Genomic DNA, 20,077 nt, shown 5'->3' on the forward strand with positions numbered 1-20,077 from the left:
CCATTGCTTTATCTATCTGCAGTGAACTTGCATGGCGATTTTCTTCAACCCTTCTCATCAGAAGTCGCTCCTGTCGAGATGTTAACTTCCTTGGACAGCCTGGACGTCTCTGTAAGATGGTTGCACTTCCATCTTTCTTAAATTTTTTGATCACTTTTACTACAGTATTTTGACTGATATGTAAAGCTTTGCTGATCTTCTTGTAGCCCTCACCCTTTTCTGTAAAGAAATGATTTCCTTTCTCAGATTTTGTGACATTTCTCTTCCATGTGGAGCCATCACTGACAGCATGAAATGGGCAGGGCTTTTCTTTGTTAAGTAATTCCCTTTTATCGTCACCTGTCTGCTGGACACCTCTTAAATGACTCATTAGACTCACCTGTGGTTGAATGACTGTTAATTCGAATTTTGTAGTCTTAAGTGTGGCTTTTCTCCTAAGACTATAATTGGTGTGTACTCATTTTTGCGACATTGGCTTGAATTAATTTGTTTGGAAAAATCACTTTGTGTGTGCAAATTCACAAATCTTGTTCGCAATCAATGGCCCACATTTGTGGGAGTATATTGTAGTATAGTATCTCATAGGAAATGTTGATTGTGAAAGGAAACTAAAGGTTTTCTGACAAATGTAGTGGGGTGTACTCATTTATGCTGTGCACTGTATATCTGCTAATTAGTGCTAAGTGATGGACCATATACTCAGAAAAACTGAGGCCTAAACTGAGGCCTAAACTTCTTCGGTGGTCTGTACCACACAGCAAGCCATTGTCAATTAATTTAATTAAAATTTGATTCAAGACAGACTGACAGAACAAACACAGTTAAGTGGTTCAGCTCAGTGACTCAGTGAGGCCTTGCAGATAACTGTCAGCCAGCCTGTCAGTCAAAGCAGTCACTTTGAAGGAAATTCAGAACCACTAGAAGAAATTTAATGCAGAAACATAATCATTTAAATTAGAAATAATAAACGGTGATAGTATAAATGTAACTGAGCATTAAAGATTCCAAAAATGCTACATACCAAAATAATATTACGTTTTAGATGACAATTGTGGGTGCTCATCTTAAACAAATGCTAAATTTTCTCTTAATGAGCTCAGTGTTTGTAAGTAATCCCTGTGAGCCAAAACCACCTTTAAAGCTCAGGAGCTGATTTTTTTAATTCTTTTTTTTTACTTTAGCAGAGTCCATGAAAACAAGTATAAGCTGTAAATGAGGACAGCAGATGCACTTTGAAACTGAAAAGACAAGTGACACCCACTGAACCAAGAACAAACGCAGTGGTTTAATCTTGCATATTCAGAGCTATAAATTTATTTGCATTCTGTTACAGTATGTTTCATTGGCATTTCAGAAAATAAGTCACCCTTCAGTTAAAACATACATGTATATTTACTGATATATGTATATATGTTTGCAAGTATAACTGATTCCAACAAGTCAATAACGTCAACATTCACAACAAATATTTCGGTAGCTCAAAGTTTAAAACAGCAATACTTCAAGGGACAATCCCCTCTAAGAATCAAGTGTGCATATTTTCGCATATTTCACCTGGACTATAGCACTCATCTAGATTATTTTGGTGTGGGTTTCCTAGTTTTAGAAATGTGACATTATTGAGAATACAGTGGAACCTGGAATCTCAAAAAGCTAATTTGGTATTAACACTCAGCAGCAGCATCTGGTTCCTTACAACCATCCACAAACGTCACTGCAAGCAGTGAGCAGGAACTATTTTCTTTCTTTTGTCTACATCTGCCAATTAAAGGAAGTGTGCTGTTAGCTAACATTGGGTCATAATGTCTGGGAAGAGAATTTGCTTCAGAGTTTTCCTAACATATTTATATATGTATGTATTAAACATTCTTTTTTTTACCGGTGCTTTGAGCATCACAAGCCAGTTTAGTTTCTTTAAATTCAAGAGATGGGGGAGACACCTCTACAGCTGATACTTTTAAAGCTTCAAACTAAAGTAATCCAGATCAGGAAATGCTTCTACAGACCAAAGCAATATATGTACACTTCAAAAAGATCTCCAACGGGCCACAAACATTTTGCTATGTTTTAAATAATCAAGTCAATGTTACAATGCATGTATCAAAGTTAAGCAGCATAGTACAGTACAGTAAATGTAAAGCGGTGTGTCAGAGGCACTTGTTGAATTCACATAGTTCAATCAAAACTACACATTTATTTATAGTATTGAATCACACAAACAATACCATGAGAGCCTACAAATACAGTAGACAGTGCAACATTTCTTGAAGGTCTGCATTTTGCTGTGATGTCACAATCAACCATGTCATGACAGGAATCATTTGTTTTTCTTATATAAAACTGGAACCTTCCAGAAGGTGGATGGCAGAAAGCAAAAAAATCAGCCACAGCTAAAAAAAACCCCCCACAAAACCCCCCCCAAAGGTTGTATGCTATGCTTTCAAGTCCTCCAGGAGCAACTGAAGTTCATTAAAACACTGAGAAGAGAAAAATCAAAGCTACGAAATCATCTCACCTCCCTATAGCACTCACAGTCACAGGGCTGGATATTCCAAAAGCCCGGTTAATATTTTAAATAACACAGGAAACATTTAAAATCATGACTAGATCCAGCTTACGTACGTCAGCGATGCTTTCAGGACAGTACAGATTACACAGCTAAAAACTCTGTGTCTATTTTAAAAGGAGTTCCTCCTTTTAAGTCTGTACTGCTTTAAAGAAGAGTGGAAAGGAAATTTAAGTTGTCTGGTCCTGCAGACCTCTACAGAGTCACATGCAGTGACTGTGGACGTAGAGCTTCTTTTGACTACTGTCATCTGAGGGGTTGCTCTAACTAGCCATTATCTAACCATAAATTAAGACATTTTTAATGTATAAGCAGCTGGTCTGGCATCACACCGGCTTTGCCATTGAAATAAAAACTTAGCAGTGTAGAATCAAACACTGGCATCGAGGATACTCGTCTCCAAGTAGTAAGCAGTGGAGGCTGAATGCTCATTTTTCACAGAATAACTACTCAGTCTGAACGTGACCATGGTGCCCTTCAAACAAACACGGCCCGTGGGTTTTGCTAACTCATGTTCCCTTTTCCTTTTCGTTACAGTAGCAGTAAAGTGAAGTTGGAGCTGAACCTATTAAGAGTAGGTGTGAGTATTTTTCCTCCCACAGCATTATAGTGTGTTCAGACCAAGTACAAAGCCAAGCTTTCATGTGCCTCCACATTTGGACTATGCAAGACTTGACTTGTGATATTCTGCACATCAGGAGATGTGAACAAAAGTGTCAGATACTTTAATTTCAGTGAAAAGTTGTTGTTTTTTTTACACTTTGTGGCAAAAGCCATAAACCCAGAGGAGCTGTTAAGTCTTGAAAACACCTTCAAATTGAAAACCACTCAAGGTGAATATTTGTGGGTTGCAAAATAGTTCAAAAACAGTGGTGCGACATGAAACTTTGGTTCGCAATGGCTCTGAACACCACTGTAGTTACTGCAAGTGTGGAGGGGGGTCCACTGGGTGGACTCAGTGATATAACTTTGGTGGAGTGAATGCATGGATCCGTGTGAAAAAAAAAAACACAGTACAAGAATGAGTAATTGTATCTGCAGTGGTTTGTGGATAATCAGACCTTAACCGTTTCCTTGAGTATCACAAACCCTAAAATATTCTTCACCTATCCATCATGACACAAACACATTTGGTAAAATCTAAGCATTCCATCTTATTTATTTTTACTCATGAAGAGTAAAAGAAGAGTAAAATTTCTTTGCTCAACATGATGCCAATTTAAATGTGAGCTTCCATTTTAATCCGTTTGACTGCTGAGGAGTAAATAACAAAACAGCCTCACTGGTAGCATTAGAGAGGTCAGTGATGCAGATGGGGAAAAGATAGAACAGTTCCTAAGTTGCTTTTTCAGCTGCAGGTTAAGAAATGCGACAGAGAAAACCTTACAGTTTCCCAAATCTATGACATTTGACTTCAGTTCTAAAAGTCATCACCAGACACAGCTTTGTCGAGTCCATTGATCCTTTCAGGCAGCATGCCTTCCTCAATGGCTACCTTAGATGCCTGGACCTAAAAGACAGATGAGCAGATAACAACACTGATGCTGACTTTCATCCACATGAGAACAATACTGCAGAAAATCCTTTTAAGGTGTAATTCCAAATAAAAGACAATATCTTTTCATGTATTATTTCCAAATCATTACCTGGAATGGTTCACTTATTCCAATGATGCACTTCAGAGCATTACAGTAGTAGCACAGCACGCAGTCTCCTCCCTGCACGGGGATTTCCTCCTTACTTACATAAACCTACAGAAACAAGAACATTTCCATCACCTGAGAGTTACCTGCACTTTTGCTCCGGCTCGTGTTCAAACTGCAGTCCCACTCACTCAGACATGAGTTACCACCTGTATAACCTCCTCGTTGAAGGCCACCTCGTCGTCTTTGACCCACGTGTAGGTGATGTAGTCTGACACGCTGCTGAAACCAACCTGAAAATTCACACAAACATGAAGACTTTCAACTAGCACACTGAACCAGCCAGCAGTGAAATATATCTATAAGTTGTCAACCTTATAGAGGCCGATCCAGTCCCAAGTACTGGAGGGGAATGGCTGCAGAGGGCTGTAGACCACCATGGCATCAATATCTGCGCTCCAGTCGCCCTCTGCCCGCAGACGCACCAGAGGAGTCTCGTACATCTTCCTCAGCTGGAGGCACACACAAATCAACAGTCCAAGTTAGAAACCACATTCTGTACAAGAGGACCCACACAGCTTTCAAATGAGGGATAAGAGAGTCACCCTATCATAACAAAATCTATGATGCATAGTTAGAGGTGATTGTAAGAAACTGTATCGAAGTCACATTCACTTTGTCAGAAGAGTGTGAAGCCAAAGCATCTAAAACCTGTTTTGTATCTAATGGCCAGCAGGGGGCGACTCTTCTCCATACAAAAACACTTTCAGTTGTATGGATGTCTATGGGAAAAATGACATGTCAAGTTAAGTTACAAGTACAATAAAGAATTTTCAGATAAATTTATAGTTTCAAGTGCTTTCGGTTACCTTATATGTGCAATATTACCGTGCAGGTAATCATTAGAACCCCCCAAAAAAGAGGACTGCTAAGGAACCATATTCATTTCCAGTGTTGGGAAGGTTACTTTTCAAATGTATTCCACTACAGATTACAGAATACATGCTCCAAAATGTATTTTGTAATGTATTCCGTTACCTTACTCAATGAGAGTAACGTATTCTGAATACTTTCGATTACTTAATATATTATCAAGCTTTTTACAACTACATGAATGTACTATTGCTGTGTGATTTATTACTATTACTGAAGGATACTCGCCATACCAATACCAACTAGATTTGTAAATCTTAATATAAAATGAGTAACAGTTGTTGTCTTGGTCAACTTTGCTAGCGAGAGACAGAAAGAGGCGTTGAAAGGCTGCTCCAATGGAACTTACTGTTTCGGAGGAAAACACGACTGTAAACACAGTGTACAGTCGAGTCTTAATAGCTTACTTACTACTGGGCACTCGGGCACTCTTTTTGGCTGCAGTGGTTATTATTATATTTAAATGCTTCCATCTCCGGTTTCTGGTCGGTGACAACTCGTACTCTTCGATGCTCCTTTTTCTCCCTCCCTCACGCTCACAGACACATAACAGGTATAGCAGTCCAGTCTCCCTGCAGCACGAACTACACTGCCCATGAGGCTACATTCTTTACGGCTATGCCTGTAACACTCTGCCTATTGCCTCCATATTAAACAATTTTTTTGAAAAATAAATTTTAAAAATATTTCTTCGCTTCATTATGCGGACCGCGAGTAGAGGTGACATGGGCCGAGAGATTAAGACACAGGCATTAGAGCCTCTTAATGCGTGATTTGTTTGGGTTTCCACCGGCATGGAATGACCAAAAATAGAGAGGGCATAACCTAACATGAAACAGAAAAAGACCACCGTGTAATCCATTTATTTCAACAAAGTAACTGTATTCTGAATACCACCTTTTTAAAAGGTAACTGTAACGGAATACAGTTACTCATATTTTGTATTTTAAATACGTAACGCTGGTACATGTATTCAGTTACTGGTCCTTTAAAAATGAATTTTTATTTTTAGAATGGGTTGTCAAAACTTATCTGTACAGTGAAATGAGTGTGATATTTCAAAATATCCGCTTAATACCCCAGTTATAACTGCATCTACCTCTACACTGAGCAGTAAATGATGTTTCCCATCACATCCTGCATGCTCACCTTTAGTGGGACACTATAATAAAGATGACGATTTACATCATCTCCAAAAGTGTAAACAATAAATACACAATACAATCAACTGATGACCTACATCAATAATTCAGGTCATAAACAAATGACTGAAAGGTGACTGACTGCATCTGGACAGTCACAGTTTCCAGTTTCTCACCTCCAGTGTGAAGATACCAATGACAGGCTTGTGGTCACTGATGCTGTACTCCATGATGCTGGTGTACACGTCCTGTCTAATTTTCAGGGGGTACTCCATGTCCTCTTCCAGCTGCTTGAGCTTCTTTGCATCTAGCCCAACTTTGTTTTCATTTTCCTCATCCGGGGGCAGGGCTTTGGGTCGGAGTCGCCACAGAATCCTGTCAGTCCAGGCAGGTTTACGCTTCTTAGCGCTGGAAAGGTAGTTTATAGATGACAGATGGACAGAGAGCAGAGGCCGGTTTGAGTTGTCAGACAAAGTGAAGTGTTTAAAGCAAGAACTTGCGTTGGTATGAGGCACATGCCTGGCTGAAGTGCCTTATACCAATATGATGTGGGGCTGGGGAGAATAAAAGGTTCAGGCAGCAAATGACATGCCAGGACCTCAGTGACAGGGTAACTGGTGTTGGGAAATCAGTTTTACCCCGGTTCTTTATTATTCCTCGGGCCTTCAGAGATGCACCGGACCCAGTAGTCATTTTTACAAAATCTTTATTCATCTTCATTCATCTTCATTTAAGCATGCACTTCTAGAAGGGAAGACGAGGCCGGTGTCCCTCTGAAACAATCTTCACCCCTTTGTTAGTTCCAGGCAGCTTTATAGGAGCGACCCCATCATAAAACCCCCCACAATGTGCTGCAAACTCTGTGTCTGTGTCTATGTGCACGAGCACGTGAATGACTGTGTACGCGTACCTGTGTATGTCTGTGCACGTGAGTGAATGTGCATGTCAGTGTGAGTGAATGTGCATGTAGGTGTGGGTGCGTCATAACAGTCAAAGCACTGTTTGTGTGTGTCTCTGTATACGTGACTTCCTGGGGGTCATAAAAGTAATCTCCTCACCCAGGTTAAACCAAATTCCTCTACACAACATAGAAAACAGAGTTAACATATTACAAACACTGAGACCCCCACTCTGCATCCACTGGGCCATTGGCCTCTTGTTGTCTTACATTTACAGATAAGGTGGAGAGTCTCCTGCAAGCCTACTTCTAAGTTATGGCAATTATGAGTTTTTATTAAAGGTACAAGCATCCGCATCAGCAACCCCCAACTGTAGCTTCCTGTCTCCTTTTATGACAGCAGACCCTCAGTGTCAATAAATTCCTTTCCCTCTAAACAATTACACACACTCTCAAGCCTACAGCTAAGCCAAACTAAAACACAGACCAATCCTTCCTTATTACTGTGATCTAAACAAATTTAACACATTACATTCTAATAATTATTTTCTTGTACTCACACTGGAAAGAATTTCACAGGTACAAGAAAACCAGCACACTGATGTATTCTTTGAACTGCTGTTTGTTAAGAATACTAGGCCTCGGTAAACCTGTTTTATAATGCTATAAAGTTGGGACAGGACCCAAGAGTCTCTATGGGGACTGAGTAACTTTTGGAGCAAGCCTCCAAACGGTTGTTGGAGGAACTGCAGTTTTGGGCACTAGAAATATTTTACCCTTCATGTTTGTGCACATATATGAAACCAAAGAACAATGTCAGAAATGACAGAAATATCAAAATCCTCCTCACTCATTTTCTCCTTCAAATTCTTCTTCATAGCTGGAAACAAATCTGTCTTGGCAGCACTTTTTTTTCCAGGTCACATTAAAGGAACCTGTGGGGTGGCTGTAGCTCAGGAGGTAGAGCAGGTCACCTACTGATCAGAAGGTTGGTGGTTCGATCCCTGGCTCCTCCAGTCTGCATGCCAAGTATCCTTGGGCAAGATACTAACCCCAACTTGCTCTCCGATGCATCCATCGGAGTGTGAATGTTGTTAGAAAAAAAGCACTTGGTTTAGTGTCAGTGCTTGTGACAATGGGTGTGATTTGGTGAATGTGGCATGTTGTATACAGCACTTTGAGTACTCCGGGAGAGTAGAAAAGAGCTATATAACAATCAGTCCATTTACCTTTTATTTACAGTACAAAGACCATCACTGTCACCAAAGGACCGTCAGGTATCAGTTTGAAAATGCCTATTTTTACCCCTCATCCCCCATCCTCCTCCCTTACCAAACACACACCTCTGGCCATCACCCAGAAACCCCCCATCATACAGAGTGCCAACTCTGACTGAAACCCCGTTGTAATCAAACACACTCTATTATCCACAATGGTAGTACCTGTATTACCAAAACATGCATTTATAGCCATCCATGTTACGCACATCATATTTATATAACACATTCTGAAAGCTAATGCTGTAGGTTAAATTTGCATCAATGTAGAGATGATACATAAAGGTACCCTGTGGAGATTCTTTTATAAATGTTCTATATATATATATATATATATATATATACACACACACACACACACACACTATATATATATATATATATATATCATTTTTGACAAACAGGAATTTATGCTAGCTAAAACTCTTGCTACTGTCTGCCTCTGCCTGCACTGTGTTAAATTGATTGGTTCATTATCTCAATCACCTATCAGCAGGAATATGCACTCTTGGGGAAATGCACGCAAAATTAAAACTTTGCTCTGAGGTGCCCGTAGCGATCAAAGCATCCACAGTGTACCTTTAACAGCTGCCGTAATGTGAGCGCAGATGAAAATCTGTAGCACGAACAAGCATTTCAGTCTTTGCTTTGCAAACACAACCCCAGGTTTGTCTTTCCTAGACTGCTCAGCCCCTTTCAGACACACTGCTGGCTAATAAATCTGTTAAAGTGACGGCTCTCTTTCACACAGGAGTAACTCTTACATTAGGAGTAACTCTTACATTAATGTTCATCACTTCAAGACTGGATTATTGTAATTCTCTTTACTTGGGCCTACAATCTTCTCTTCTTCAGCGATTGCAGCTGGTCCAAAATGCCGCAGCACGTCTCTTGACCGGCACTAGAAAGTATGATTCTATCACCCCTGTTCTGGCCAACTTACATTGGCTTCCTATTAAATATCAAATTGATTTTAAAATTTTATTGTTTACCTATAAAATCCTAAACAATATGGCACCTGACTACCTAACTGATCTCCTCTGTCTCTATAGCCCTAAGAGAGCACTAAGATCACCGGGCCAACTGCTCTTAGTGCAACCTAGGTCTCGGCTGAAGACCAGAGGAGACCGTGCCTTTGCCGTTGCCGCACCCAGGTTATGGAATATTCTTCCTCTTCATATTCGCGCATCAGATTCCATTCAGTCTTTTAAATCACATCTAAAAACGTATTTGTTTAACCTGGCATTCAAGGCTAATTAGGGTAATTTACATCTGGCGTTGCATTTAGATTATGTAATTATTTTATATTCTATTTATTTTATTTATATCTGTAATTTATATTTTATATTGTGATTTTTATCTGTATCATGATTTTACTGGAAAGCACTTTGGTGTACTTCGGTCTTTAAAATGTGCTATATAAATAAAATTTGATTGATTGATTGATTAATGTTACTCATTAGACTTTAATTAAGTGGTCTAATAACACTGATCCAGCTGTGCTATATCCAACATCGGGCAGTACATCAATGGACGTCATTTCTCGATTTCTGACCAAGGTGCTTATACTTTGGTAGACACTTGGACACTTGCAAATGTCACATCCTACATGTAGTATTGAGAATCCCTCCACACTTTATAAACTTTAATAAAGTTTACCCTTTAAAAACAGCTAAAGCTGAACTGAAGTACACAGCAGTAATTAGCAGTAATTAATGAAGTGTTGCCTAAGAAAAAACACATCCAACTGTCCTGGTTTGGATAAGTTGGTGATGGTTTCTGGTGCTGTGTGACACTGCAGGAATAAAATAAAAAAATAAAAAAATAAAATCAGATGAAAGACTCCCACAATTAGCTCAACAAGCTACACACATTATTAATCTGATCTGTCGTTGACTCATAAACTTGGTCACAGTGAAGACTTTCCTACTGTATTTGATGTGTAATAAATACTAAATGTAGAGAAAAGTAAATGAGGGAGAACTGACTGCAGATGAAATGTGTTTAGTGTTTTTTGGAGAGGTCTGTGTGCCTCTCCAAAAACCAGAGATATACTAACAGTGTGTTTAACACTCTGATTTAATTATTGGCCAGTGCTTGCATTGAAATGTTTACTGTGTATTGCTGTTTTGATACACAGGAGCATATTAAGCTGTCTGTGATATTAGTTTGTCCAAAGATCATGAGCTAGAAACTACAAGCAGGCGTGTCAAACCGTTTTGTTTTGTTTTTTCTCGTGTTATTGATGATCGGGACTTTCACCAGAAGAATCATGCCTTTTAGTGTACTGAAGAAGTGGAGATGCAGGACAAACACGTGCAACAGAAATTTCTTTGCAAGCCCATCCAGCTGATGTGACTGCATTCATGTGCCGTGCTGAAAGTCACACATAAGTCTTACTAGAACCCACATCATCAGATCACTGTCCCAACTTTTAGAGAAACATGGGCAGTGTGCTCTTTAAGACACGAAGCGCAGGAAAGGAGCACATGTCTGAAAGGAGCCTGAACACCTCCTGTGTGTTTGTTTAATGTGCAGCATGTTACAGATAAACATAATCCTCAGTAAGCCTTTAAACACATGAATGACATTTTAACTTACCACCTTAAAAAAACTAAACAAAAAAAAACCATGACACTACTTTTACTGCCATGTTAAAAGTAGTGTGTACACACACATAGTGAAGCTCAGTTAGGTGAACTACATGCTAGATAATGACATGTATTAAGAAGAAAGAGGGAAATGTGGACAAATGGATTCTGAACTCTTACTTAAAGCCAAACCATGTGTTGTAGAGTCTGTAAAGTTGGAAAGAGGTACAGATAAAAACATATACAGCATACTGTGAGCAAAGAGAAGAGTGAGTATGATTCATGGTTTTTATGTTGATGTTTTCTTCTGTGTTACCTGGTGTCATAAGTATCAGAGTTACGGTCAAACTTATATGTGGGCTGAAAGTCCAGAGGCCCCTCCTCAAACTCCTGCAGCACCTGCTCCTTCTGCTTCATCATGATCAGCTGAAAACAACAACACACATGTTTCATGGTCACATCACTGAGGCTGCTATGTGGGATGGAGGATCAGGAGTTATGAGACTCTTTAAAGGGCCACACCTGGTCTTTGCTCCACAGCAGGCTGTAGTTCTGCTTGTCGATGCAGATGCGGACAAAGTGCATCCCGTGGTCCTGAATTCGGAAGTTGAGATCTCCAAACCAGAAAACCAATCTTGACCAGGAGAGGGGCAAAAGAGAGAGAGAAGGAGGACGGTGACACATGAAAGAATAATGAAGAAGTGACTTTGGTGAGATATGTGAAGCTTCAACATCGTTTCTTATCCCAAACGTTCAGGTGAATCACAGTTTGTATCCTGTGCGTCTTCTCACCTGTGATCAACAATAGTTGGAGCTCTTTTACAGTCAAAGCTCTGCGTGTCCATGATATACTCAAACTCATCTACCCTCTCAGAGGCGTACTTCATATGAGCAGCCAAGTGGCAGTTAAGGAAGCAGAGCGTGTGGCCATAGAAAGATAATCGGATGGAGACGCCGCCTTTATTACCCTGAGAGTGAAACAGGGTTGAGAAAGGAGAAAAACAGTGAATGTGTTGAACTAGACTCCATACTCTGTTCAGTTTTTAAGCTGCGAGAGACACACAAGTCCTCCATCAGCTGGTGACCCTCATGTAATGAATGCAGAAGCCCTCTTGAAAACCAAACAAAATACTGGAGTTCACAAAGTGGGATCTGGTTTGACATATGTTCCTACATGTTACTCAATTCCTCATTTCAAGAAGAAGTGTGCTAGTTTTACACATTAGAGGGTGTTTACACATGTGAAACAGAAAACCAGCTCCAACGATGACAGTGAAAGGAGTACACAAACCAATGTCTATGAAGGGGCCAGCACTACTTCTCTTGGAAGTATGAGCTTTGCTTAATGATGATGATCAAGTTCATCCAGCTGAAAGTAGACAGTTCCTCTGAGCTGACCAAAAATCTGAATTCAAGGTCAGTATCTGTGGGCGGGATTTGTGACACCACGATAAGCTATAACTGATTTAGGCTTTCCTTAAACAGGCATCCAACACGAATAGGAAGGAAAGGAAGGAGGAAACCTGAAGCCTGCATTGTTCACAATGAGGACAGACTCAAAGAAGACATTCTAAATCCACTAATTAAACATTTTGGAGGCAGAGGCTTGTTTTGAATAATAGTTTTTCCCAAAGTACTAGAATGTTTTGCTTTTAAATAATAATTTTAATACACCTTTAAACAAATAACCAAACAGAGATGAGTAGTAGAGCTGGGCGATATATCGAGTTTTTTAAAAATATCGATATATTTTTATACGAGATATAAGATGTGACAATATCCTTTATATCGATATAGTCTATGTTACATAATTATAGTTGCGGAGCTGCAAGTTTGCCTCTCTTTCGTCCACTTTTGTCTTTACGCAACGTTACTCGACCTCGCCTCTCCTTCACTGAACACAGCTCCCCCTCCTCCCCCATCGCTTCACCTGCAGGCAGCAACAAGATGGACACGGCAAATCTCCGTTAATGAGTTACTGCGCATCGCCCCGTGCGTGGGGCTGGATGGCGTCAACGTGTTAACGAGCTAACCACGCTAACGAGCTAGCCACGCTAACGAGCTAACCACGCTAACGCCATGCACGGCCTGAAATCCTTTCATTTTCTCAAAAGTTGACTGCGCGCCTTTTGTATGAATTCTGGTTGTGCTTGATGACCGCGAATCGATTTTATGTGATACACAGCGCTCAGCAATCTGTCAATAAATGTTTTAGTTCGACTTTGCTAAGCTACGGAGCTGCACCGCTTGATGGATTGTCGGAGCATTACGGCTACCGAGGAGCCTCGCGGAGTGATACTACTGTGCTTCAACGTAATATTACCGTATTTTGTGTGTATAAGAACCATAAATGGCACCTGTTCAGAGACATGGTTACGAAGCGGATTTCAAACTCCAGGCTGTCAGTCACGCAGTAGAAGTTGGGAACAGAGCAGCTGTGAAATCTCTCTTTGTTATTATGCTCAGCGTCTGTTAGTTTACATTTTGACTGCACAATTGTGAGCTCTTTGTTATGCACAAAACAACATAGTTTTCTTTTATTTATAGAGCATCATTCTTTAATAAATGCTCATAATTTATTTTTGAGTAGTTTTTTTCATGTACATCTATGCTGTATGTTAATAAAATTGCCTGTGTGACATCTGGGACACAGCTTTGACTAAGAACTCTTTTGTTCTTACTTTATGGCTTTAAAAGATATCGAGATATATATCTTATATCGCCATCCAGCTAAAAAATATCGAGATATGAATTTTGGGTCATATCGCCCAGCTCTAATGAGTAGTATCTAAAGCCTGAGGGGACCAATGCAGGGACCAGATTAAAAAAAACAAAACAAAACAAAAAACCACACAAAATACATTTTAGGGCTGTTCGATAGGACAATATATATCGGATGACGATATGAAAACATCTATCGTTTCATATTACGCTATCATTTGTTTCGTGGTGTCGCAAAATAAACTGTTTACGGCAATATTTTTTCATCGTTTTGATGGTCACTGTAGTGGCTACATTAATTTCTTAAAGTTCTCCCTTTCTCTTATATTTAAAATAACCACACTACAGACAGACAATCAACAGTTTTTACGTGTACTTTCGTTAGCAACAAAGACGGTAAAACCATCGTGTGGCTCCACCGTCTGCTTGTTTATTTTTCACAAACTTTTCACAATAAAGCTCAAGATCCTGTTGAGACTTTTCAAAATAACTGAAATTATATACATTATTCTCAAACATCAAATTTCTGAATATGCATCAAACAAATTACCTCAAATAAAAATATGAAGTAACTGTAAATGGTGCTTACAGTCACCACGTGGATGCAGGCACAGAGAATACCAGCATGGCCAGTGAAGATGAGGCATAACCAGTTAGCTCCAAACAGAAGACTAGTCGAGGACCTTATTCCTAAACGAGGGGCTACCTCTGTAGCATGGACATGGTTTTGTTATGACACGGACCAGAAAACTGTACTATGAAAAATTATGCCGCAAACTGGTCCCCACCACAGACTCAAACACGACAAACCTCTTCTACCACCTACGGCCACCTAACCAAGAATCACGTGAAAGAGTGTGGAGAGAGTTTACGGATGAGAAGCAAAAAAGAGCCATCAGGTGCTCAAAATAAACGTTAGACTCAAACGTTAAAACAGGCTTTTCCCTGCAGCATGTCATGTAATAACTACTCACAAAGAAAATGCACTATTTTGCGATATATATCGTTATCAGGAAATGAAATTTTGGTCATATCGCACAGCCCTAACACAGCTGTCTGATCTGACTGATTTAGATCCTTTTTTTTTTTAATCTGAATTTTGTCTAAAAGTGAAATAATAAAGCAGTTCAGCATTTCTCACCCAGTAACCAAAGAGGCCTGTGCGTGTGTACGTCGCCTGGACGTCTCTGATGAAGGGGACGTGCTCCAGCTTGGAGAAGAAAAGCAGCAGCAGGCCCTGCATTCTTATGGACGACACCTGAAACACACACAGCACAAACTGTGTTCTCCTGACCCTGTGAAAGTGTGCATACACTGTAATGCATGTGTGGGTGTTTTCTAAGATTTTTTACCTTGATGTATTTCTGTGGCGCTAAAAGCGACATTAATAGATAACTCCATGGGTCATCGAACACAGCGTCTGACACAAACCTCAACGGGCCAGAGTACACTTCCTGCAGACTAATACACACACACACACACATGCACACGCACACGCACACACACAGAGAGAGCTCTGATTGTAAGTCGGCCTCTTATCCACTTATACAGATGCATTGTGCATCACATCACCTACCCAATGACGTAAAGGTCAGGGTTCTTTGGGGAGTTCAGGTGGAGAAGTGTGGTCACATCATCTGGAGGATCAGCTGTGGCCACATTCCATGTCACCATGTGCAGCCTGTGGGCACAGAAGAGGAAATTAAAAACAGTCTGAAGTAAACAACTAGATCAGAGGTAGACAACACCAGGCCTCAAGTGCCGGTGTCCTGCAGGCTTTAGATGTGTCCTTCATCCAACACAGCTGATTGAAGTTGCTAAATTACCTCCTCAACATGTCTTGAAGTTCTCCAGAGGCCTGGTAATAAAATCATAATTTGACCCAGGGTGATATTGAAAACCTGCAGGACACCGGCACTTGAGGCCTGGAGTTGCCTACCCCTGAACTAGATATCATGTACAACATTCAACCTTTAAAACAAACGAGACCATCTTAAATTATGTCTTTATTTTTGCCGGTATGAAAATCTCTTACACCCACAGCCAGCAAGTGGTCACTTCTGTTGATGCCAAAAGAAGTCTATGGGTAACTGTCCAATCAGATGACCTGAACTATGACCTCAATAAACTCTTTCCTGGTGCCTTTGTGGTCTCAATCACAAATTTCAAATCTTCTCTTAAGACAACACAATGTTCACTTTGTATATTATGCTCCCCATTAGAGTCACAGGAGCACTAAAGCATTATATACTTTAGGAAGAGGCTGCATCCTAAAACATAACATGTAATTGACAGGTCACTACAATAAAACATGTGACACTAGATGATACAAATACAACATGTGGCTTCAGCAGCTAAACACTCAGCTCAAGGCTTCACAGATGGGACTTGGGATGGCTGCGTCCACGTTGTACACACATTCAGCTGCAGCATATCATTTAAGCTTCACAATCAAAGAAGTCCTTTCAGCGTATCTCGAACCAAAGACGAGCCCGTAACACAGGTTTAAAAGCTGTCACAATATCAGCACTGTGCAATTACCGTAAGCAGGCCAGGCTGATGCAATTGACACATAATCAGATTAGTCATCCTTGAACCCAAACTTGCAACATTCATAATATGGAATAATATTTTCACACTTACAAAACAAAAGCATACGAATTAAATTTAAAAGACTGCATTTTCTTGGATGGTTTCACTCAGCAAGAATCAACAGGGTCTTGTGTTGGCCTCTGGTTGTAGCCTGAACCCAGACAACAACTACAGGTCATGTTGCAATGGGATCACGCCAGCCACAATGAGTTCTCAGTGTTGCTTTCCGCAATATTAAAATGTGTCCACAGTGAGACAAAAAATGCCTCTCTGATCAGAAGCATTAAAGGAGAGTGATGGAACACTCCTGAATTACAATATATGAGGATGTTTTGGTAGAAGATGTAGAAATATAAACACAAAAATCAAGTAATATAAATGATTTCTAATACACTAATTAGTCACAAACTATCAAGCAGTTTAAAAAAAAAAAAAAAAAAAAAAAAAATCATATTTGATTTTGATGCTCTTCTCATATCCCAGAGAAATCCCACAGAAATTTAGATAATTTAAAGTTAAATGCTCAGATAAATCCATGGAGGCATTTCAAAATGACTGCTGAGTTTCAATACAACAGCTGTCTCTAAAACCACATTTTAGCATATTGATGCACACAGGGAAAGACAAGCTACACTACTGCAACAAGTAAAAACTCATTAAAGTGATAAAATCTCCTGCTTCAAACATCAACAGAGGCAGGTGAACAGGCAGCATCAGTCTCCACCTGAAGCTGTCCTTCTTCGGCTTGTTGGCTCTCTTGCCGCAGACGAGGAAGGCGTAATCCAGGGTCTTGACCACCTTCTCGTGCAGCTCGTTTTTGGGGTTCAAGTCCTCGACGCAGGTCATCAGCTGGTGAAGCCGATGGAGCAGGGCCAGTTTGCTGCCTGTCGACTGTGTGGAAACACTTTCGGTGCGTGTGCGCTCTATGCTGCCCAACAGCCGAGTAATTTCATCCATCCTGGTCCAAAACTGTGAGGCCTGCTTGAGCCGGCTGTGGTCTCGAATGGTAATGGAAGATATTGGAAGTAACAAAATAGAAATGTAAAAAGAGAATCAAATGAGCCACAGTCCTCCTTCTGTAAAATCAAAACAATGAGTGAAGTGAGGAAAATCCCAGCTCGGGGGTTTAGGTGCTCCAGAGTTGAACAGAGTGATTAGAGAATTGGTTCATTTGCCCACAATTTGTCTTTGTGTTCTGAAAACTGTTTATAATCTCATTGTTAAATGTCTAAAGGTTAGTCCTATTAAACATTGGGAAATCAACTTGCATTTGTGATTGGAAACACGTCCCATTTCGTTAAGTAAGCCGTCAGGCACTCAGCTGTCTTTTCCTTGTGCAGAACACCAGCAACACATTGCTTTTTTTTCCCTCAAATCCGCATTAGGTATGTATTGTTGGGCAACCTAATCCACCTGCCAGAATGCAGTCATATTTGTTTACTGGCAAACAGCGGACTGTGTCTAGTCTTGGAGCACATTTAACCCAAATGGGACAAACATACATCCTTCTAGAAAAGTCTGGAAGTCCTGAGAGCAACACCAGGCAGCCAGATTATCACAAGCCTTACATTAGCTAATGTGGAAATGCATCATACAGTAAGAAAAGCAGGACAAACACAGCTCAGCAGAGAGGAAAGGAAAGGAATACATCTTTTAACCAGCTTTACCACTAAACTTGGTTATGTCATTTTGGGCCAACAAAAGGAGAAGCTCAACTGGCTGAAACAACACCACAACACACAAGACAGAAATGCCTTATCAGTGGAAACACCACAAAGAAGACATGTGGGAAAAGGGCTGGAGCTGAAGTACAATATAGTGAGAACAGCAAGAAAATGTTCTGTTGTTTCTTAATATAAATAAGCCAAGCAACTTGGGCACCATTCAACATTTCATCCCATCCCACTGCAAGACTGAGTTCATTTACAAAAAGTAGATCACTGCTGTTGCAGCACAACAGCGTTTTCCTGCTTTCAAATTATTCAAGTAGAAAGCTGAAATATTTCTTCTCTGTTTGTTTTTGGATGTCAGATATCTAATGTTAAAGACTTTTCACCAAAACCGACTAAAAACCACGGGGCTAGAAAAATCAAGCAAGTAAGAAAAAACAAACAAACAAACCACAAAGCACTTCCTGTACTGGCCACTTGAGTTGAGTCAATCATACAGACCATTAATAAAAGATGGAAAATTCCACTAAAAAATACACCACAGGCATGATGGAGAGGTTTAGCTGAGTACATTAGCTGAGGTGAGATACTCCCTAACTTTCAGATCAATCACCATAGCTGTGGACACCGTTGACCCCACATGTAGTTACATTTTCTAGAGAATTGTTGTTTAACTGTCCAGTTTACTTTGTATGGTTTCACAGGGGTTTCCAGTTATGATGTAGCTACAGTGCAAATTTACAGCTAAAGCATAAATTCCCAGTAAAGGTTAAAACATCCAAATAGCTTAATTACAATTACTTTTATACCGTGAGCAGTTGGTATGAATTGGGACATTAGCTTTTGAAGCCAGGAACTGGAGTTTATGTGCCCGGCTTCATCTGTCTATATGCACCTCATTGGCGCTCTACTTTCAAGTCATACTGAATGCATGAATTTCATTTTCTAAATTACTGTCCACACGTCACTTAACTAGACCCCTGATTTTTTTTTTTTTTTCCATATGCAGACTGTGACTTTAGGAGCTTTTTTAAGGGATTTTTTGATACACAAGTCTGTACTCCATTATGTTGAGTGAACTTCTAATGTTTTATAACTGTGTTACTTTGCACTAGTGCATGTCTAAGTGTCTCACCCCAACACTTTATAAATTCAAATTACTAGCAAAGCTTGCTAGTTACCTGATAGCTTAAAGCCTTTTCTAATACAGTCACTTCTTCCCAGAGAAACACAAAGCTAACCCTGTCACAGTGACTCTGTTCATCTTTCACACCCATGCACCAACCTGAAGCTTTCTTCCTCCTTCTCTCCGAGGCCTAACTGCTGGCTGTCCAGTGGCTCTTCACTGTCCTCCATCGAGTCCACACCTGGCAGGCAAAGAGGCAAATCCAGTCAAATCAACTTCAATAAGCTCACGTCGCCACGAAATGAAAGGACAAAGTAAAAGTACAACTCTTATACATAGTTGTTAGCTGACACCGCTGACTCACAAACTTAAGTTTTCATGTAAGGACTGAGGTTTAACTAACCTGAGTAGGGCACATTTTCCACCCCCGGCTTGTGCATATTCTTTTCTACCAAGCTTATAGCATTTATTTACATCCAGCTAACATCTTACAGCCATTCACTACCGTGGTGCTGCATCTGATAAACACAGCGCTAGCTACACTGCGCAGTTAGCGAAACCAAGCAGCTTCTTTTTTCACATTTAACAGCAAACACTTTAATCAATAATTATGCCCGATAATGACTTATCGTACACTACCTGGTATGCTTTAGTAGTACTTGTGAATATTGTTTTATCTATTTGCAGGAAGCTGTACAGTACATCAATAATCCAGCCTGGAGTTTCACTAATAGGGAAGTTGATTACTTTCAAAATAAAAGCACGAACAGGATAAGGCATAAGGACTTTGTTACAAGTAAGACACACGACTGGAACAGAAAGCTGGGAAAATACCTGTTAATTGAGACTGGAAGTTGGCTAGTTTAAAAAAAAAAAAAAAAAAAAAAAAAAAGCTAGAATGAATTGTTTGTACACCAA

General features: G+C 40.0%; 1 protein-coding gene across 5 annotated transcripts; it reads right to left on the bottom strand.

The window, feature by feature from the left end:
* Window positions 1-1,261: 1,261 nt before the first annotated feature.
* inpp5ka (inositol polyphosphate-5-phosphatase Ka) lies at window positions 1,262-20,002 on the bottom strand. Of its 5 annotated transcripts, none has more exons than XM_031744115.2 (14): window positions 19,799-20,002; window positions 19,319-19,400; window positions 17,088-17,354; window positions 15,348-15,452; window positions 15,124-15,232; window positions 14,913-15,029; window positions 11,843-12,018; window positions 11,573-11,684; window positions 11,367-11,476; window positions 6,461-6,692; window positions 4,584-4,721; window positions 4,419-4,502; window positions 4,213-4,317; window positions 1,262-4,076 (listed from the first exon to the last, which is right to left on the bottom strand). In XM_031744115.2, the coding sequence occupies exons 2-14, from the start codon at window positions 19,387-19,389 to the stop codon at window positions 3,987-3,989; spliced, it is 1,716 nt and encodes a 571-aa protein (XP_031599975.1). In that variant the 5' UTR covers window positions 19,390-19,400; window positions 19,799-20,002; the 3' UTR covers window positions 1,262-3,986. The 5 variants fall into 5 exon arrangements, 4 of the variants coding, with proteins under 4 accessions (XP_031599975.1, XP_039478173.1, XP_031599976.1 ...); XM_039622239.1 differs by lacking the exon at window positions 19,799-20,002 and adding an exon at window positions 19,563-19,772; XR_005615443.1 differs by lacking the exon at window positions 19,799-20,002 and adding an exon at window positions 19,563-19,773 and having other exon boundaries at window positions 4,056-4,076; window positions 4,401-4,502.
* Between the last annotated feature and the right edge of the window lie 75 nt (window positions 20,003-20,077).

Source organism: Oreochromis aureus, linkage group 14 (assembly GCF_013358895.1).
Source record: "Oreochromis aureus strain Israel breed Guangdong linkage group 14, ZZ_aureus, whole genome shotgun sequence".
Taxonomy (NCBI): domain Eukaryota; kingdom Metazoa; phylum Chordata; class Actinopteri; order Cichliformes; family Cichlidae; genus Oreochromis; species Oreochromis aureus.